We start from the raw sequence: 18,681 nt of genomic DNA on the forward strand, positions 1-18,681 counted from the left end.
GCGCCATCGAATCGGCGCGCATCAACAACGACGAGCGAGCGAGCGAGACTCGAGAGCCGCGATGCGATGGGCCGACGACCAAGTACAAACGTATCGTAAATCTTGGCTCGACGTGCCTCGATATATTATAATGCACTCTCGGTAGCAGCGATCGTCGCTCGTCGATCGACGCTTTAATAGCGCGTATACATAGCTCCCTCCCTTTCCCCCACTCGTATATAAGTATATATACAAACGAGAGGAAGGAAGGAAGTAAAGTATAAGGAAGGAAGAATCATAGAGTCGCTGCTGTTATGCACGTGTGTGTGCGCGCGGGAGGGAGCCGGAATAAGATGAATAAAATAATCTCGAGGGCGATCGATTACGCTGCATCGTAATTCGATTTACGCAAGATCAAGTTCGTGTGTTGGCGGCGGCGTCGCTCGAGCACTATAATAGCGAACACATGTGCGTGTGCACCCACGCACGTGACATATGCACTACCTATCCTATATACCTACCTCTACCTACCTATATACCTGCACCGTACGAGAGACGTGCGCAGCACCGACACAGACGCGATCCATCGTCGGTATATAATAATTATTGGAATCGGGCCATCGCGGAAGAGTTCGCTCGTTCGCGCGCGTATAGGTAAGAGGCAGGATTCGCCGCGAGCCAGTTCAGTTGCTCCGAGCCGCAGCGATTCGACGCATCGCAGCACAGCTCTCTGATAATTCGCGCTCGCGACATTTTTATATATACGTATACCGGAGTGCGAGACCCCGTCTATATACAGTGTGTGTGTTGGTGTTTGAACGTAATCAAGGTACAGCTGACTCTCCTACAACAGTTTGCTTTTCTTTTGCTTTTTTATTATATATACGCTTAAGTTGCCGCGCGCGCGGCTTCGATATCGCTTTATCCAACGATTCGGCCGGGATTTGTTATTATTTTCTTTTTTTTTTTCATATTCGACAACCAAGCTTTTTCGCTCCGATCATCATCGACTTTGTCAACTCGTGCATTCCTGAATGGGAGTAGTAGTAGACGTGCTTTGAGCGACGCTTATCTCACATTTGATCACTCGAGCATAATCAAAGTTTGTATGTAATGCTTTCGCGAGAATCGCGAAGAGGTAATTTTTGAATGAAATATTTATTTTAATACGCAAACACCTTGCCGTTGTATTTTTGGATCCGGTTGTGGCCAATTCACGCCAACAGTTAGCTTATGAAATCGGGCTAGAAATTTAATCGAGCGTGCGCACGAATTTGGAAATTAAATCGCTTCAATTTTTTTTTTTTATAAGTGAGCATTGTATAATAGCATTATTGAATGAAATATTTTGAATGAACAGGCCATTGTAGTCTGAGATTAAAACATTTGCTTGCTTGTTTTCGACATTTTCGACAAAAGTCTCGTTACCAGCTCGAAACGTCTACTCGTCCAGAAGGAATGCGCGCGCGCGTAAAAGCTTGCAAGATAAAAATGAAAAAAAAAATAATAATAAAACAATAACAAATGCGCGCCTGTGTCAGCAACTAATCCAAGCTTTTTTAACCTCTGATTTTTGCAGCCCTCGCCCGCGCGCCTCTGTATATATCATAAACAGTGTCGAAACTCGAAACGAATAAAGTCTCGCATCATCCCATTATCGATCACTCTCGCTTGCTCTCTTTATACGAAAAATAATCATGTCGCGTCGCAGCATTCGCTTCCCCCTGCCACCCGTGTCGCCGGTGCAGATGGCTCTGATCAGCTCGCCGCCCGCGAGGACTCGCGCCCGGCCGCGTCTCCGAGCTCTGCCCGTCTCCACGGCCCACACCAAGACCCTGATCCTGGCCGAGGCCCGTCCCCGCTATCCCGTCTCGTACATCGCCCTGAGCAAGCAGCCTCGCGAGCTCTCGCTGGCCCTGAAACTGGCCGCGGCGCCCCGCGAGCCCGGACCCCTGCACATCAGGCCGTCGCCGCCTCACCTCGTGGCCCGGCCCAAGTCCAAGGTGCTGGATCGCGCCATGCCCCTGTCCTTCCAGAAGTCCTGCCCGTGTCCGCTGTCGAGGCGCTGCGCCAACTGGCGGCCCGCGCCGCCCATGCCCAAGTTCTACTCGCCGGCCTATCGGGTGCCGCGCGATCTGCCCCAGCTGCCCAGGGAGCGCCTGGCCAAGGTGCTGAATCCGCCGCCGCGGATCGCGCTGGCGCCGATCAGCCTGGCCCGAGACCATCACGCTTTGCGCAACCGCAAGCCTCGAGCCACCGCCGCCGCCAGCTTGAAATATTAACCGCAGTAGCAGTAGCAGTAGCAGTAGCCAAGATCAAGTTCACTTACTCTCATCGCGCGCATAATCGCATCGCATTAGCTAATAGGCTCTCGAGTGCAGCACTGCATTATATAGATTAATTGCGACTAATATACACGCACTCGGATTCGCTCGATCGTCAGCGACGTCATTATAATTCACTCGATTGGCTTAATCGTGTGTGCAAAATTTGTATAGACGATCATTTCATTGTCGCAAGCTCACTGTGGACGTTTCATAAGCGTGTGAAAAAACAAAACATAAGCCGATCGTCGCCCTTCCTCCCCCCAGCAAATGGAATCACGGGTCAGGATTAACGTCAAACGCATCTACATAAACATTTGCTTGCAAAATATGCGCTACTTTGGCCCCTGGCCTCAAGACCAGTAGCGTGCATACATCCGCATCGTTCCGAATGCAATCATCGATCGCCGTGACCATAATCATCGCCACCGGCGCAGCTCGCCCAATACAAAACGAAACGAAATAAAAAAAGTCGAAAAGTGCGCGCGCGCGAAGACTCGGCTGTACCTTGATATACGAAAATACGAATCGTCCAGTGTGCCCGCCCCAGGGAATCAATCAACGAGTCCAAGAGGATGTCTTCGAGCAGCTCCAAGTACGAGTACAGCTACCAGAGCAGCAGCAGCGAGACCAGGGTCGAGCGCTACGTGCCACCCCCGCCGCCCCCACCACCACCGGTGAAAGTCGAGCAGCGAGTGCACTGGGTGGAGACGGTGCGCGAGACCTCCCTGCTGCCCAGGGAGCGCGTCGTCTACGTCGAGGTGGAGAAGCCCCGACCGGCGGCGCGCACCGAGCGGGTGCACTACATCGAGGTGCATCGCGAGAAGCCGGCGCCGCCACCGAAGAAGCGCGTCGTCTTCGTCGAGGTGGAGAAACCGGCCCCGCCGCAGGAGACCGTCTACGTGAGGGTCGAGAGGCCCGGCTTCTACGGCCCGCTCTACGAGGAAGTCATGAGTAAGGACTGGATGCGCTCAGTTAGATTTTAGAGTTGAGTTGTTTTGCTGTCTTTTGTTCTATTTTATACACATCATATATCATCGTGCACATTATTTCTTATATATAATATTATTATTGTTTTTGTTGCTGTTGCATCGCTCATTCTTGTGCATATCAATTAGAAAATATAATAGAATATAATTCGAATTGGAATCCGCGTGAGAAAAACAGGCGAAACTCGCTAGATCGGTAAGACTCTGCAGCTGGACCATATCGCTTTCTCTCTCTCTCTCTCTCCCTTGGGACGCGCTCGGTCGAGCTCGGTGAGAAAATCGCATCCGCGCGCGGACGGACGCGCCTCGCTGACGTTTCGACTGCACTCTTCTTCGTGCACGCGGAAGCGTGCGAGGTACAAAGTTTATATAGGAGCGCGCGGTCCGCCCGAGTGACGTCCGCGCGCGCACGCAGCGATCGGTACATTATATACCGCGAGCGAGATTCTAAAAACAAACGCAGCGAGTACAGTTCGAAATGCCGATCTATGTACCCGAGCTCGCGCGCGAGACAGACAGATGTATATTATATTTATATAATATACTCGGAGAGATCTCGTCTTGAACCCCCCCGCGTGTATACGTAAGAAGTTGCGGAGTTCTGTGTATATACCGTATATACTCGAGAGCATCTTTTTGGCACGGACGTAAGTTGTGCATTGTCCTTGACCGGCAGCCAGTGTGCCTCTATCTATATAGAGTCGTTGCAGCGAAGGCTGTATAATACATATAGGCGCGCTCCGCTGCGGCTGAGTTAAAGTCTCGCGGCAACGAAGAAAGCTATACGCCACTCGTTTCGTCTAGTCGTCTTCGTCGTGCGAAGCATTAATGCATAGATCGCTGCGTAACATTATTTATTGACAAAAAAAAAAAAATGATGTATAGGACCTGTAGCTCGTGCAACGAGCAATTGGTTTGACGCGCGCGGATTATATATCGCCGCGTTGCAAAGTATACAGATTACACGCGTTAACTCGTTCCGAGTTAAATAACCCTTCGTCATCTTCAACTCGACAGTCGCGCGTTATATATATATGTGTACGTGCGTGCATAGGTCGCGTACGCCGCAGCGACACTCCCAAATTTGACGCCGCGCGACAATCTGCATAATATATATATGGTACTTGGAGCGTCGCTCGGCACACATGGCAATGCAGGAAGTACACAATACGATCTAATTATGTTGATTCTCGCCGATCGATGCGCTATATAGTCGCAATGATCGATCATCGCCTACAATATACCTTGTTATAAAGCGCGTAAGCACGTAATAGGTAGTTCCTCCTCCTCCCCCCGAAAAAAACAACGAGATCGGTTATAGGCTAAAGCTCCGAATTGAATTATAACGAGCTGCGCGCGCGCGATATTATGATAATTGGGCGCGCGACCTTGCGCGTCTCTCTATGTATGCACGAACATCATAATCTCGTCATTATATGAATTTTGAGTGCGCCTATAACAATAATGTTCGCAATTCGATATTTTTTGCCTGGCACCTTATAGGCTGATAATTCGATCCGTGCCATTTGCATAGAGTTACGGCTCGCGTATCGCACGCATTGCGACCGTTACGGAAACTTGCGCAGCACGCGCTGCGAGATTCCTCCCCCCGCCAAATCGGCGACTGCACTTCTGTATCGTTTGCGTAACTCGCGCATCGAGTAATTTCGATTCGTCGAGTCGCATCTCGATGGAGATAAAATTTCGATCGCACATTTGTTATTATATCTCATAAAAAAGTCTACGTAGTCGAATCGTACGAAATAATCCGTTGAAAACAAGAAGCAAACTCGTATAACTCGTGCGTTGGGGATTAAATAATTATCTCTATACGAACGAAGCAGCTGTAAAAGCGTGTATCGCTGCGCGGACGTTCATTCAGCTCGAGACTTTCCAACTGCGCGCTGCACTGCAGCGAGTGAAATCTCTCGTACGTTGTAGCGCGCAGCGTAATATAGGTAGTCAGTCACGTGTGCCGCTGTACATGCGGCCCGCACAAAAGAAAGCAACGCGAATTTTCCTGCTATTTTATCCAACGCGTATACGGCGTGTATATACGAGCGCCGAGACGTCCGCGGCAGGAAAATCGAAAAGTCGTCTTGGGGATCGAAGCTGCGACTTCCGCTGTGCACCTCGTCTCGCTTACGTATAATATAGCGTAATAAACGAGCCAGTATCCGCGAAGAAAATGCGCCTGCGAGAGTCACCCGTTCCTGCAGATCTCTGCGGCCGCATTGGGTCCCGCGAATAATACGCACTTTTCCCCCATTTGCATCGTCGGCGCGCGTGCATATACATATTATATTTGTAAGATATAGCGCGTCGTGTTGTTGCTGTCTCGCGCGTATAAATACCTAATATACGAGAAGACGGTAAATCACGAGACGAGACTCGGACTTGCGTCGCTCGCAAAGTGCGAATATTTTTGGCTTGCGGGCGCGTTTATTAAAAGTCTCCGTGCAGCTTCGTTGCCCCCGCTGTACTGCACCGCAGTGATATCTATATAGCAGTTGTCTCGAACTCCCAGCAGAAGCAAGAATAAACGTATGTATAAACGACGAGTCGAGGTCTCGACGAGAGCCCGACGACGAGGAGTTCGTACACCATGGCAGCGAGCCGTAGTGCGCAGTGCATTAAATAAAAGCGGCCTGCAGCCTGTCGAGAGAGAGAGAGATATAAAGACAGGCACGAGTCACTCGAAATAAAATTCAATTCGATCGACGCTGCCTCGCTATATATGTGCGCCATTAGCCACACCCGCGCACTTCTCTCTCTCTCTCTTTCTCTTATCGAGCTCACGCACGCCAGACAATTTTCTAATTTGCCCCCGACGATCGAGAGCGACCTTAACACGATTGCGCAGTTCTGCTATACGTATGCGCACTCGAATAAAGAAAGGGTTATGATTATATGTGTGAATCAGCAGTAGCAGCATGGCCTATCCAGCAGAGAGAATAACAAAGTGCCGATACGTCCGGAGGTCGGACTTGAAAGCTCTCGCGAGCTTCATCGATTGCAGGACCATCGATCTGTTTCCCGAGGCCGTCGATCCTACAGCCCTCTAGTAAGATACTTCTTTTTTTTTATACCCAAAGTCCTTCGATGCACAGCCGAGACCGATCGGCTGCCAACAAGGTTATAACGAATTTCTAACACGAACGCACAAATAATAAAAAACGAAAGCGAAGAGTCGTGCTTGGCGCTGCTGCGAGAAAACTCCTCGGGCCGGATAGTATCGGCCCTGTTCCTCGGCAATCATCCCCACGTGCCGGCGGTCGCGGCCTCGGCCTGGCCGATCTGGATCGATCGCCTCTACGGGTATTATAATAACGACAGATACATCGCCAGAGCTTATCCATATACATTATAATATGTATATAATGTACGCGTCGTTGCGCGTCTCGCAGCGTGGACGGCTCGAAGGAGGAGAACACTCTTTTCGTTCGGTTTCTCGTCTGGGACGATGAGCACGAGGAAGAGGAGGACGAGGGTGACGACTCGCTGCGAGAGCTGTTCAAGGCCGCCTTCTACGCGGCTCTCCACTGCGGTCGAATGATCCTCGTGAAGCCGCCGGGACTGAGTTTGCGTGAGCTGCTACGCCGCGTCGATATATTCTTTTCTTTTTTGTTCCCTCATTGGCCCTCGCGCGCGGTTCAAAAATCTATCATCGTTTCGCAGCGAAATGCCTGGCCAAGCTCTTGCTGACCGTACCGCCTAAGAATGAATCGCTCGAGTCGAGCGAGTCGGCTCAAGTGCTCTGCGTGGCCGATCAGAATCGATTCGTAGCGCCGATGAGGGTCCGTCTGGCCATGTGAGTGCAATTTGTTACGAAGCGCATATAATAATATATTATAATACAAAAAATGCGCTCGACGACGACGACGACGACGACAGCGAGGAGGACAACGACGACGTGGTCGGCATACTGGACAACGAGAACGCGACTCTGCGCCGCTTCTACGGCGACTTTTACCTGAGCGAGGAGGTGCGACATCCTGAGGCGTGCAGGCGCGTCCTCGTCGCCGAGCGCTCCAACAACGTGCTCGTGGCCGTGCTCGCCGTCAACTGCCGCGTCGATCTGGATCTGCTCGCGCGGCACTTCGAGCTCTCGGCCTTCGCGGGATTCAGGAAGTTTCGAGAGCGAGACTCGAGGTGACGACGACGATCGAGAGTCCTACGCGCATTAACCAATGCTCTGTGACATATACTTTTGATACGTATAGAAGCGACGACGGAGGCGAAGAAGAGGCCACGGGGGAATGGTCAGGCGACTCGCTGTTCGGCTCTGCGGAGAACAAGTAGGCGGGCTTTTTTCGCTCCGTGTCGCCGAAACTCGCGTTTTGCTTATTCCATAAAGTATATGTTCTTACGACAAAGATGGCGAGATGAAAATTTCACCGATCGAGACGAGAACGAATCCGACCGATTGGAGCAGGATGCGCGATCAAGTAGGTGATCAAGTCGCACTGCGATTCGATCAGATGTGATCATCGCTGTATACGCATCGCTGTTGCACATCGAGCGTCGATCGAAAGCGATCGCATATAAATCTGCCAATTAGATCGTCGATTCTCCATGCCGCGAATTTCCTACACTCAGATTCGTTCGGACAGCAGCAGCGTCCGACCGTGCCGAACGCCTTCGCCATCGAACTGTTCGGCGTGGCGGACAAGCTCGACGAGCTCAAGTGTCAGGGACTGTTGGCCGCGAGCTTCGAGTGCTTCCCCGAGCGCGACTACTGCCTACTGCTGCAGCCCACCGGTCGAGCTCACTGCCCGTTCCTCGACAATTTCGTGGTAAATAACAACAACAAAAAAAAGAGCGTATCACATCGACGCGATTCGGATCTTTAATAACGTCGACCGGCATACGACACACGCACAAACACACACAGAGAATAGCCCAGCGCCAGGGCCGGGACTTCCCGATGAGTCTGTACGCGAGCCACCGGGCCTGCCTCGGGCAGCAGCAGGGCTGCTCGCTGAGAGCGCGTGAGGCGCGCGAGCACGACCTGACCTACGCCGCGGATCTGCTCGAGGGGGTCGACGGCGCCGAGGTCATTCTCGAGGATCTGCGCGTCGCCCTCGAGGAGGACAGCGCCCAGCTTCGGGCCTTCGTGTTCGCCTGCGACGAGCAGATCGTCGGACTGGCCGTGCTTCGGTACGTTATATAACGTTGTAACAAAATACAGCGTACAAAAACGAGGATCCCCCTTTATATCCTACCGTTTTTCTTCTTATATCATTTATATACACAATAAGCAGCAGAGAGGAGCAAGTTAATCGGCTCGAGCGAGCTTATCGGCTCGGCCATCTCGCGGCGCGAGCCAAGCGAGACGGGGGGGAGGACTCGTGCGGCCGCCTCGTGCAGCTGGCCCTCATGCCGATCTTCGTGTCGCGCCTCGGCTTCTTGCTCGGCGAGCTACTGCGCCTGGCCGAGCACCGCCTGCTCTTCTACCGACTGCTGCTGCTCGATTCCGACCAAGATCCTCGTGCGGTACGCTGCTGCTTCGTGACGTCGTTACTATTTCTTTTTTTTTTTTTTTCGAGCTGTATATAATTGTCTCGCTGCGATTCACGAGGCATTTGCTTTTTTTCTTGTACGATGCGTCGACGATCGCTGCAGAGCGCGGGAGGAGGCCGGCCTATACCCACCTGTCTGTCGGCCATGCAGCCCTTGGAGCCGAGGATTCGTAACTGGCCGCAATTGCAGCGTCTTCATCAACAAACTTACGACGACGACGAGGCGCCCTTCGATCGGTTGTTCTCGCTTCACGTTTTCACGCCGAGATCGGCACTCGCCCACAAGGACATCGTCAACGTCAAGATCGTCGTGGTCGGGGCTTCGGATTGCGCGCTGACTTTCTTGCATCATCTCCTTACGGGGTATAACGATATATAGATACATAGCGCAGATATATATAGCCTCGTTTTGCGCCGACGCGTATTATATGCAGGCCGAAAAATGCCGAGCAGCTCCGCTTCTGCGACGTGACTCTGGTGTCCAGCAACGGTCTGCCTTACGAGCAGCGAGATTATCGAGTCAGAACGATGATACCCTTCGCGGGACTCCACTGCAACGCCTATCGGCGGCTCACCTCGGAAACGTTGCATTACAACGTCGTCAAGGGGACGATGACGAGGATCGATAGGTTTTCGTTTATGCATTATCGTTGAATATCGATTAGAGACAGAAGAAGCTCATCGTACGCATCGTGCACGCAGGAAGAAAAAATCCATCCACGTCGGAGCTTCGGGAATATTGAAGTACGACTATCTTGTGCTCGCTTGCGGACTGAGCTTTCAGAGGCCCGAGCCGACGAGCGAGCGACGCAACGACAACGAGCGCGAGTGAGTTGCGCGTATACATAATATATATATCGATCGCGTCGATTGCGTACGTCGTTGTTTTTTTATTCTTTCGATACTCTCTCTCTCTGCCCTTTGCTCTCCTCTTGCTCGTCGGACACGCGCAAGAAGATCGTGGCCGGCCAATTGCTTCGTCATCAACGACGACGTCGACGCTCGATCTTTCCTCGACCAGATCAAAATAATCACGTCGGATTTCTCGCTTCAAAGTTAGTATATACAACGTGCAATAATAAATAACTGAATGGCGATAAACTCGAGCGATCGAGACGCTCATCGTAAGCTCCCTCGCAGAGTCGATCGTGTTTTACGGTCGGACGCACGAGTGCTACTGCGCCCTCGGCGCTGTGCTGGCTGCGGGTCTCCGAGGCTCCTGGATCACGCTCGTCGTGCCGAGGCTCGACCGAGCTAGCCGAGACTACGACGACGAAGACGACGTTTTCGCCGCGGATCGACAAGTGAGGCAGTAGTGTACATTCACTGGTAGGAACGCTCGATTCGAATATCATTTATAAATACTTGAAATCGTATTTATAAATGATTGTGTTGACTTTGCCACTTGCGAGTCTACGGATTAAAAGGTATTCGTCATCTAGTGGCAGAAGCTCGAAATAGTATCGTCGTATTTAAAGTGGTTATTTTCAATTCATTTGAAATGCGCCCAACATTTTTATTATATTTGTAACGGTAAAAATTGCCACGAAAATCAATGAAAAATCGTTGGTTAAACTAGACCATTACGTCCACGTTGAGCATTTCTAGCAGGGTTCACGATCTTAGATAGAATGCATTTCGATTTTTGGAGAAACGAATAAATACTCGGTGCGTGCAAAAAAAAAAAAGGTGAAAAAGGCACTGACGGACTCGCTGGTCGATCAACAAGTGCGCGTACTGAGCGACCACGAGCTCGTCGATTGGAGCTTCGAGCCGAGCGAGCAGCCCGGCAGGATCAGCATCGAGAGCTTGACTCTGGAGGCCGAGGAGGGGCGGCTTCGCGTGCAGATCGATTGCGACGCCCTCGTCTCGTTTCTGGCCAAGCGGCCGAGTCCGGCCACCCTAGCTGGTACACACACACACAACGAGTCGCTCTTTGAATCCTATTTTTGCATTTATCGAGGCCTATAAAGAAGCTCGAAAAATCGGCTCTACTTGTAGCGCTACGTAGGTCCGGTCTCGCGCTGTCCAAGGACGCCGCGCGGATCCTCGTCGACTGGGATTTTCGTACGAGCGATCGGTGCGTGTTCGCCGCCGGCACGATGGCCGAATTTCGCCGGGCGAACAAAGCCAAGCGGGCCACGGCCCGTTGGAACAGCTCGGAAGTCGGACAAAAGGTTGTTCGTTTTCTTTTCTTTTTTTTTTGTTTTGATCTCGGCCCCTCCCACCCGAGGAACTCGACCGAGCGAGAATCTTCTCACCGCGCAGTTGGCCGAAACTTTCACCCGGATCGTTACGTCGGACGTGGCGCAGCAGCAACTCGGTAGCAGCAGCAGCGAGATATCGAGGAGCAAGATGAGATTCGTCAAGCCGATGGTCGTTTCCTGTCTGCTTCCCGGTGGATATAGATTTTTGCGCGTCAGCAAGCCCGGCCCGATCGAGGCGGCAGCAGCACAGAACGACGACGACGACGAGCAAGACGAGGAAGCCAGACGATCCGATTCCGAGGTACTCTCTTTTTCGGAGTCGTATATGTACTCCGAATTGACGATGATGCGCGAGAAGGAGGAGAAGGAGGAGGAGGAGCGTATAGTTTTACAGAGAGCGCTTGAATTAATTAGAGTGTGAAAAAGCTTACGTTTCACGCGGCGTAAACGGGCTCGTAAGGCGCGAAGAGAATTGCACAAGTCGGCGTGTATATATCTGCCCGCGGCCGTATAATAATACAACGAGCGAGTACAGTACAGACACACATAGACACGGAGACCAGTACATCCGATATCGCGCGAGTAGATATCACTAGTGCGTCGCGCTATATATATCGTATATAATGCAGGCAGGACAAGCAGTAGCGGAGCCTAGGAGCAACAGCAGCAGCAGCAGCGACGTTCTGACGACGGGCTCTTGCACGGCCGACACCGGATACCTGCGACTCGTTTTGAACCGGCGCTCCCGTGCGATCGAGTGCCTGACTTGCTGCCGCAAAACGGTATACTATATATATGATATATATATAACAAGCTCCCCCGCCGGATGATAATACATGGACATCGTCACGCACGCAACAGGATTTCGATATTCAAAATATGATCGGCCTGTACGGAATGCACGAGGCCACGCTGTGCGACTTGCGAAGCCGATTTCTGGTACGCTATACTTCCGCTCGATCGTTATATTCCGTTCCGTTTCCGTCGTTTATATATATACGTCGTTCGCGATTGCGTCTCGTTCGTATAGCGCGGCGAAATACCGGATCTCTACGCGTACCTGCGCCAGGACTGGCTCGCGGCCATCTTCGTCGACGACTTCGCCGAGGATTTCCTGGATAATCGGCGCCGCTCCTGTTCCGGATCGTCGGGCCCCGACGACGCGGTAAGCAATGACCTCTCGTGCACACACACACGCACACACATACACGGAGCCTGAGATTTGTTTTGTTCCAAAAATTCGACTCAAGGTCGTCGTCGCCTCGTGCAAACGGAACGCAAGGGCCGATTTAAAGGAGACTCTGAGCCGTTACAATTACGAACAAGTGAGAATATACAGAGCGTGTTAATCACGAAGAACAACAAAATAATAATAATAATAATAATAATAATGATAACGACAGTTGACGGAGGAAGAGCGGGCCGAGCTCGTGGCCGAGTGCTACGAGAGATCGTGTCACTTGCGACACCTCGAGGATCGTCTGAGCGACTTCCTCGAGCGCCATCAAGATCGCCTGTCCATGTACCTGACGGAGGAGAGAAAACGACGGATCGCGCGACGAATCCAAGATAATCCATTGCTTTATCCCAATAATAATAATGATGATGATAATAACGACGACGACGACGACGAAACGAGCAGTGCAAGCGAAAGCGGCAGTGGCAGCGTCACAAACGGCAGAAGCAGCAACAGCGAGGAGTCGGCGCTCGCGAGTAATTCGTGCTCCTGCTCCCGCGACAACGGCAGCAGCGCAACGTCCTGCCGAGAAATCAATCGCAACGACGACGACGACGACGACGACGAGACGTCCTGTTCCACTTGATTGTATCTCGCGCGGCAGATCGCGCGCCCCGCGCGACACGTCTTTTTTTCCGTTTGCGTCATTTATAAAGCCACGATCTTTCGAACGCTCCTTATCTCTTCTGTACTCTTTCATTGTTATTTATACACAGGAAGAAAAAGAAACGAGGCGACAACTCGTACGCGAGGAATAAAACTACCGTTTATCGGCTCGTTTAACGTCGATCGCTAGCTCCCTATATATTAATTGACATTTAATAAAGAGGACCTGGTGTACATGTACGTTGTGTGCAGCTCGCTCGCAATACGCGCGGCAGAGGACTTTCACTTTTCCAGCCGCTTACTCGCTCTGCGTGCAAGATGCAAGAATTTTTCAAATCGAAAGTGTCAAAGGACCTCCTCTCTCTCTCTCTCTCTCTCTCTTTCTCGACTCTCCGCTCGGGGAAAAAGAGTCGTGCCTGCACACGGGCGAATGCCGCTGCAAAATATAAGAGATGACAATGGTAGCTTGGACGCGGTGCACAGCGGTACACACAGAGGTCGTGGAGAAATCGAGAGAGCCATGATGCGCGCGCGTCGCCGATCTCTTTTATTAGCAATATGCTCGTGTGCGGGAGAGAAGAGAAGCGAAGGAAGAAAAAGCCCGCGAGAGAAATTCGTTGCTGCGCTTGCGACAGCGTGTAGCATACATTATGCGAGGGAGATCGCGTCGCCGAGTCGCCTCTCTTGTAGGTCAAGTTTAGCGCGGTAGCGCTCGAGTTATATGGGATGTATTATAAGAATTGCCGAGCCGAGTTGATCGCGCTACTGCCGTAGGTACATGTGAGCAGCAGCAGCAGCGGCAGCAGTCGATCGCTTCTTTTTTTTCTTCTTCTTGTTCCTCTTATATCTATCCACGCGCGCCCGCGCGCGCGAACCAAAGCTCGTTTGTGCAGCAGCAGCAGCACGTATCAAAGAAGTGGAGTCGCGGCTGCTGCTGCTGCTGCTGCTGCTATACTATAGCGAGCGCAAAAGTAAGAGCAACAGTCGTCGATCCACGTGCGAGAGCATCTGACGTGCCAAGAAAACGGAGCGCGTTCCGATCGCTGCAGAGACAGAAAGAGAGAGAGACATGTCTTGCGGTATGCAACCTCTGTCAAATTGACGTTCATTTAAATGGCTTTGTTGTGTGTGTGTGTGTGTGTCTGTGTGTGTCTGTGTGTGTCTGTGTTGGCTGAATTATATATAGCTTTCTGTTGTAGGCATGTGCGCGCGCCAGAGAAAATGCTCGGGAGCGTAAAAGTGACCGTGTCGCGCGATTAGCTGCCCATTAGACGCCATTATATTACTCGTTCGAATGGATCCGTCTGTCAAATTAATTGCAAATTTCATTGCTCGTCGTTATTATCGAGAGTCGTTGCTCTCTGCGCTTTTAGTCCAAAATTGCACGCAATATTTCAAGTGTACGGTTTCACTTATTACTCGGCGCTACATGTTCACGTATATTTTGTATTTCAATACGACGACTTTTCAAATCGTGACATTTTGCTTCGTAGCTTTTTTTTTGTTGAATCGAGGAATTAATTGTAGAGGCATCGTTTCGATGCGCACATTTTTTAGCATCGTCAAAAAAAGCATCTACGTATTTCGATTCAAAAAGTGAAATTTGCAGATCAATGGAAATCTGATTTTCAATTGAGATCGGCATTTCTGTTATTGCCTGGATTGAAAAGACTGCGAGAGACCTTGCCGGGATCAACGTTGATTGGTTCATTCCGATGCTTTTAAATGAATGTTTTACACAAAAGACACGCGCGATCCAGCGCGAAAGAACGTCAAAGATAAACAAACATTTATTACACGAACGTCGGAATGCAAATAAACTCTTGGAAAATTTGTGTCACGCCGCTACGTCAAATTGATTTTAATTTTTGAAAACGATTTTTCTACCGACCGGTTACACGACAATTTGATTTTGTTTACGATTAAACGCGCTGCCCTTGAAAAGTTTTCCATATTTTCCCTTGAAAATAAAATTTCTTATGTAGTTGTCAGATCTGCAAGCTTGTAATAAATTATAGCGAGCACTAGAGAATTATAATAGTCTGCGGTTTTAGATGGGTTGCGACTGAGACGGATAAAAAAAGACTATACCCATAATTTATAGTCCACAGCTTGGTAAAACTGTGATTGTGAACAGTTTTTCCGAATTATTGAGATTTCTTTATTGAAATTTTGAAATAATATTTAAAAATTATATTATTATTTAAAATCTAAAAATAATTATTTTAAAAATAATTTTAAAGTTCAACTTCGTATCGTTTGGGGCTTTAAATGGCAAAGTTTATTGCGAAATGAAATCTGCTGCTATCATTCAAATGTGAATGAAAACATTTTCTAGGCAAGAAGGGTTAAACGTAAACAAACGACCGCAGAATGGGCCAAGTTATTAGACTCGATAGGCGAAATAATAAAGTTTTACGATTCTCCGGAGAACAGAATGAAAAACGAGGAGTTACGAGAATTTCTATTGAGCATGATAGTAGTAAACATCCAAGTGGCCGTAGTAACCGTTCTCATGAATTTACAATCGGCATTTCGTTATTTGCCAAAGTCGCATTGATAAAAAGCCTCACGAAACGCCGTCGATGACTTTGAAGATGCTTAATTTACGCACTCGCGGTACACAAGACGAATCGTCCGCGTATTTTATGTAGTCGAGCTCGAGTCGAAAGTCAATACTCCCGATAAATCCATTAAGTCGATGCAGCTATCGTCTCGCAGCATTTCTAGATCAATGTCGTTTGCTTCTAGTTTATTCGCTATATGCAAGACCACCACCCGCGTATAATGTAAAACGTGCAAAACACACCTGCGCAAATGCCCATGTATAATATAACGAAATTTGAACTCTTGCGCGATGCTATTCTCGGATATACACACCAGCGATCGCCATGTTTCGTAGCTCATAAGCTCCGAAGCACTATAAATTCCCTTCGTCAAGTTTAGGTCAATGTCAGGCTATTATTAAATTGACAATTTTTTTTCTTCTAGCCTTTTTTTTTCAATGAAAATGTTAAAATTCGTTTTCGTGCAAATGATCTTTTGGTTTTTATTTATTGATTTTTTTTTTTTGGCAAAGTAAACGATTATGCTAAATAATAAACTTTTGACATCATCGAGTACTTGCGTTACTACAAACGAACGAGGAAATATTTATGAAGCGGAAAAGCATGTTTATAATGCGTGAATTAGACTTTCGACCGTCGACATTTTGGGGCAGTATAGTTATGTGATTTACCCGTGTATTTAATTTCCTTCGTAAAAGTTGTACCATACGCTAAATTTTTGGCAATAACCAATTCAACGGTTTCCGCGCGAGTTTGGGGACAAAACTATATTCCATCGAAATCTCGTCAAGCGATTTGTGCGCGCTAAAGCGAAACGTCAGATGATTTCAATATCGTTGATACGTGCGTCACTAACTATACGTGACGTTAGATTTTCGAGCGTCCGTCTTGGAAAAAAAATTTCCCAGCTTGAGAATTTATAGCCGAGAGGGACGTGTGATCGATAAACGATCGGATTATAAAAATAGTGTATCGATCGGCGTTGCGTGGCGCACCTTCGATGAGAACGTAAAACTGGCCAATTTTACACATTTCGCGGCTGCGGCGTCTATTGTGGGACGAGTCGTTTGCGCTCGATCAAAGATGCATTCGCCAGTGAAAGAAAGAGATAGATTTAAAATCGCAAAAGTGGACTCCGTCGAGGCTACCAAATGCATATTATATATATACCAGGGCTAATTATTATGCAAGCCCGTAACGCACGTATGAGGTTTACTCGCGGACGAATTATTGAATTTCAGACATTTTAAGGACAAAAGTCGACTCGCACCTTCGTAAAAGCTGTTTTAAAAATATTAAACATCCTCAAAAGCACATATTTTTATTTTCGTAAGCACATCGCCTTGGTAGGCCTCTGTATTTTAGTACTCGTTTTCAATAATATTTCAATTTTCATCTGTCAAAAAAATTGAAAAAAAAATTCGCAAATATTTGAAAGAAAAACTCTTATTTAAAATGTTTGTATCTAAAGCCGCATCGCCTCCGTGCTTTTTGTATAATATACATACATACATACCGGTAATCCGGTATTGGATGGTTGAAAATGTTTATGAGTTTTATTTGACGAATTTCAGTTTTGTCCAAGCGTTGCGTCTTATATTTTTTTGTAAACATTGTTTATTTTTTGTAAATTTGCCTCATCCGATCGCAATCATCATTAAAAATCAAAGTCGAATATGCGAAAAGTCGATCCTAACTTATTGGAAATCATTTTTTCACAGACATGATGAAGTCAGTGTTGCCTCAGGATTCGTCGAGGACGGAGACTCGCGTTATCCGATTGACGACAGATCAGGAAGCCGTCCTACTCGAACAATTCAACAGATGGCCGAAAAATCCACACAAAGCCGATGTCGTACTGTTGGCAGCTGAGACCGGACTCTCCGAAGAAGACGTTCAAGTACGTTATTCATTACTTTTTTTTTTTTTTTTTACTTTTTTTCCGTAGCTTTTTTATAGGTATGATATTTTGACCGAGCGCATTCGCCTTTGCAGGATTGGTACTCGCTAAAATTGGCACAGCTGAGAAAGGAGCAAGGGTTGGGTGGTGTTTTTGGAGTCAACCCGAACTACTAGTCTTGTAAATTCAAGCATACCACGCGCGCACCGCCTATAATAACCGCATGAAGACATCGATACTAATGGGCACTACAGTATTTCATTACAAATAAAAGAAAATTTACGAGGCGTTTGAAAAGCGTTAAATGTGACGAAAAATTTACGAAAAACTACGGTACAAAGAAATTAGACATTAAGCATCACAACATATAAAGCGCGTAACAGATATCGGAAATTTATTACTTGTATACGTCATAAGCAATTTTCAAAGATAAATGTATTTGTAGTTTATAGCCTTACGGCCATGTATTATTCTTTCATTTTTTAACGCAGCTGATTCATAATCGGCGAGAAAAATGAAAGGAAGAATCATAGTTACGTAGCTGTTAATGTATAATTTAATTAATTATTGTAATAGCTTATAGAAGCCGTATTAACTCGAAAGAACGTTGACTTATGTTATGTGAACCACAAAACAACCATTAATAAAAAATAAAAGCTTCGACCTGTAAAGTATTAACGATAATTCTGCTACAGAACACTTTCGTGCCATATTGTGGCCGAATCAAGATTTTATAATCAAATGGCCGATTTCGCAATTATGTGATTAATAAATAATGAACGAAATTTGACCGACTGTCATCAAATTTGAAAGAGCGGAAAAATTATTACTTATCACCATATTTGTACCCGCTTAAATGTACTAATAAATATTTTTGAAAAAAAAAGTTTTTTATTATTTACGAAAATCCCGAATTCCATCAAATTTTAAAACAAAATTTGTATTAATGAATCTTAATTTTACTAAATGCTTGATGTTTCTTCGTAGTAAAAGTTTAGAAATAGCTTCGACAGTCTTCTGCATTTTTGCTAAACGAAATTGTTGATAATAACAGATGCATTTGGAAACCTAAAAATATTGTCAAATTGGTTGACAAATTTGGATACAAAACATTTTCAAAGAATCGGAAGCTTCAATTTAATCATTTCATGTTTTCAAATGAATTCTATAAAAATAAAATGTCTTTTTTATCAGATAGGTATCATGCAGGCCGAGGAATTTTAAATAAGAGATTTAAATTTTATATATCAAGTAAATTTTACTCACAAATGATGAACATAATGTGCGAATAACAAAGAGCAATAATAATGGTTACTGAAATTGACTGTTGCCCTGTACAAAAGTTAACAA

General features: G+C 47.7%; 2 protein-coding genes across 3 annotated transcripts; both read left to right on the plus strand.

The window, feature by feature from the left end:
• The first annotated feature begins 532 nt into the window (after nt 1–532).
• On the plus strand, nt 533–17,242 carry LOC106659118. Of its 2 annotated transcripts, XM_023461303.1 has the most exons (3): nt 587–808; nt 2,840–3,290; nt 17,153–17,242. In XM_023461303.1, the coding sequence occupies exon 2, from the start codon at nt 2,879–2,881 to the stop codon at nt 3,287–3,289; it is 411 nt and encodes a 136-aa protein (XP_023317071.1). In that variant the 5' UTR covers nt 587–808; nt 2,840–2,878; the 3' UTR covers nt 3,290; nt 17,153–17,242. The 2 variants fall into 2 exon arrangements, with proteins under 2 accessions (XP_014236951.1, XP_023317071.1); XM_014381465.2 differs by lacking the exons at nt 2,840–3,290; nt 17,153–17,242 and adding an exon at nt 1,559–2,833 and having other exon boundaries at nt 533–808.
• Nucleotides 6,435–13,701, plus strand: LOC106658537 (cilia- and flagella-associated protein 61-like; the record flags this gene model as incomplete). Its single annotated transcript, XM_023461542.1, is given in 19 exon segments — nt 6,435–6,610; nt 6,700–6,948; nt 6,951–7,103; nt 7,187–7,444; nt 7,516–7,590; nt 7,788–8,088; nt 8,187–8,452; nt 8,557–9,220; nt 9,268–9,463; nt 9,543–9,642; nt 9,772–9,869; nt 9,922–10,118; nt 10,441–10,766; nt 10,769–10,991; nt 11,083–11,436; nt 11,651–11,803; nt 11,883–12,141; nt 12,192–12,346; nt 12,425–13,701. Coding segments are annotated over 19 exon segments (4,623 nt in total), but the record flags the coding sequence as incomplete, so codon positions are not given.
• Nucleotides 17,243–18,681: the final 1,439 nt, after the last annotated feature.

Source organism: Trichogramma pretiosum, unplaced genomic scaffold, assembly GCF_000599845.2.
Source record: "Trichogramma pretiosum strain Unisexual culture from Peru unplaced genomic scaffold, Tpre_2.0 scaffold2, whole genome shotgun sequence".
Classification (NCBI taxonomy): domain Eukaryota; kingdom Metazoa; phylum Arthropoda; class Insecta; order Hymenoptera; family Trichogrammatidae; genus Trichogramma; species Trichogramma pretiosum.

What these genes read in the sequence shown, in the direction of transcription:
- LOC106659118 (XM_014381465.2), top strand. Translation starts at nt 1,677, where the DNA reads ATGTCGCGTCGCAGCATTCGCTTCCCCCTGCCACCCGTGTCGCCGGTG.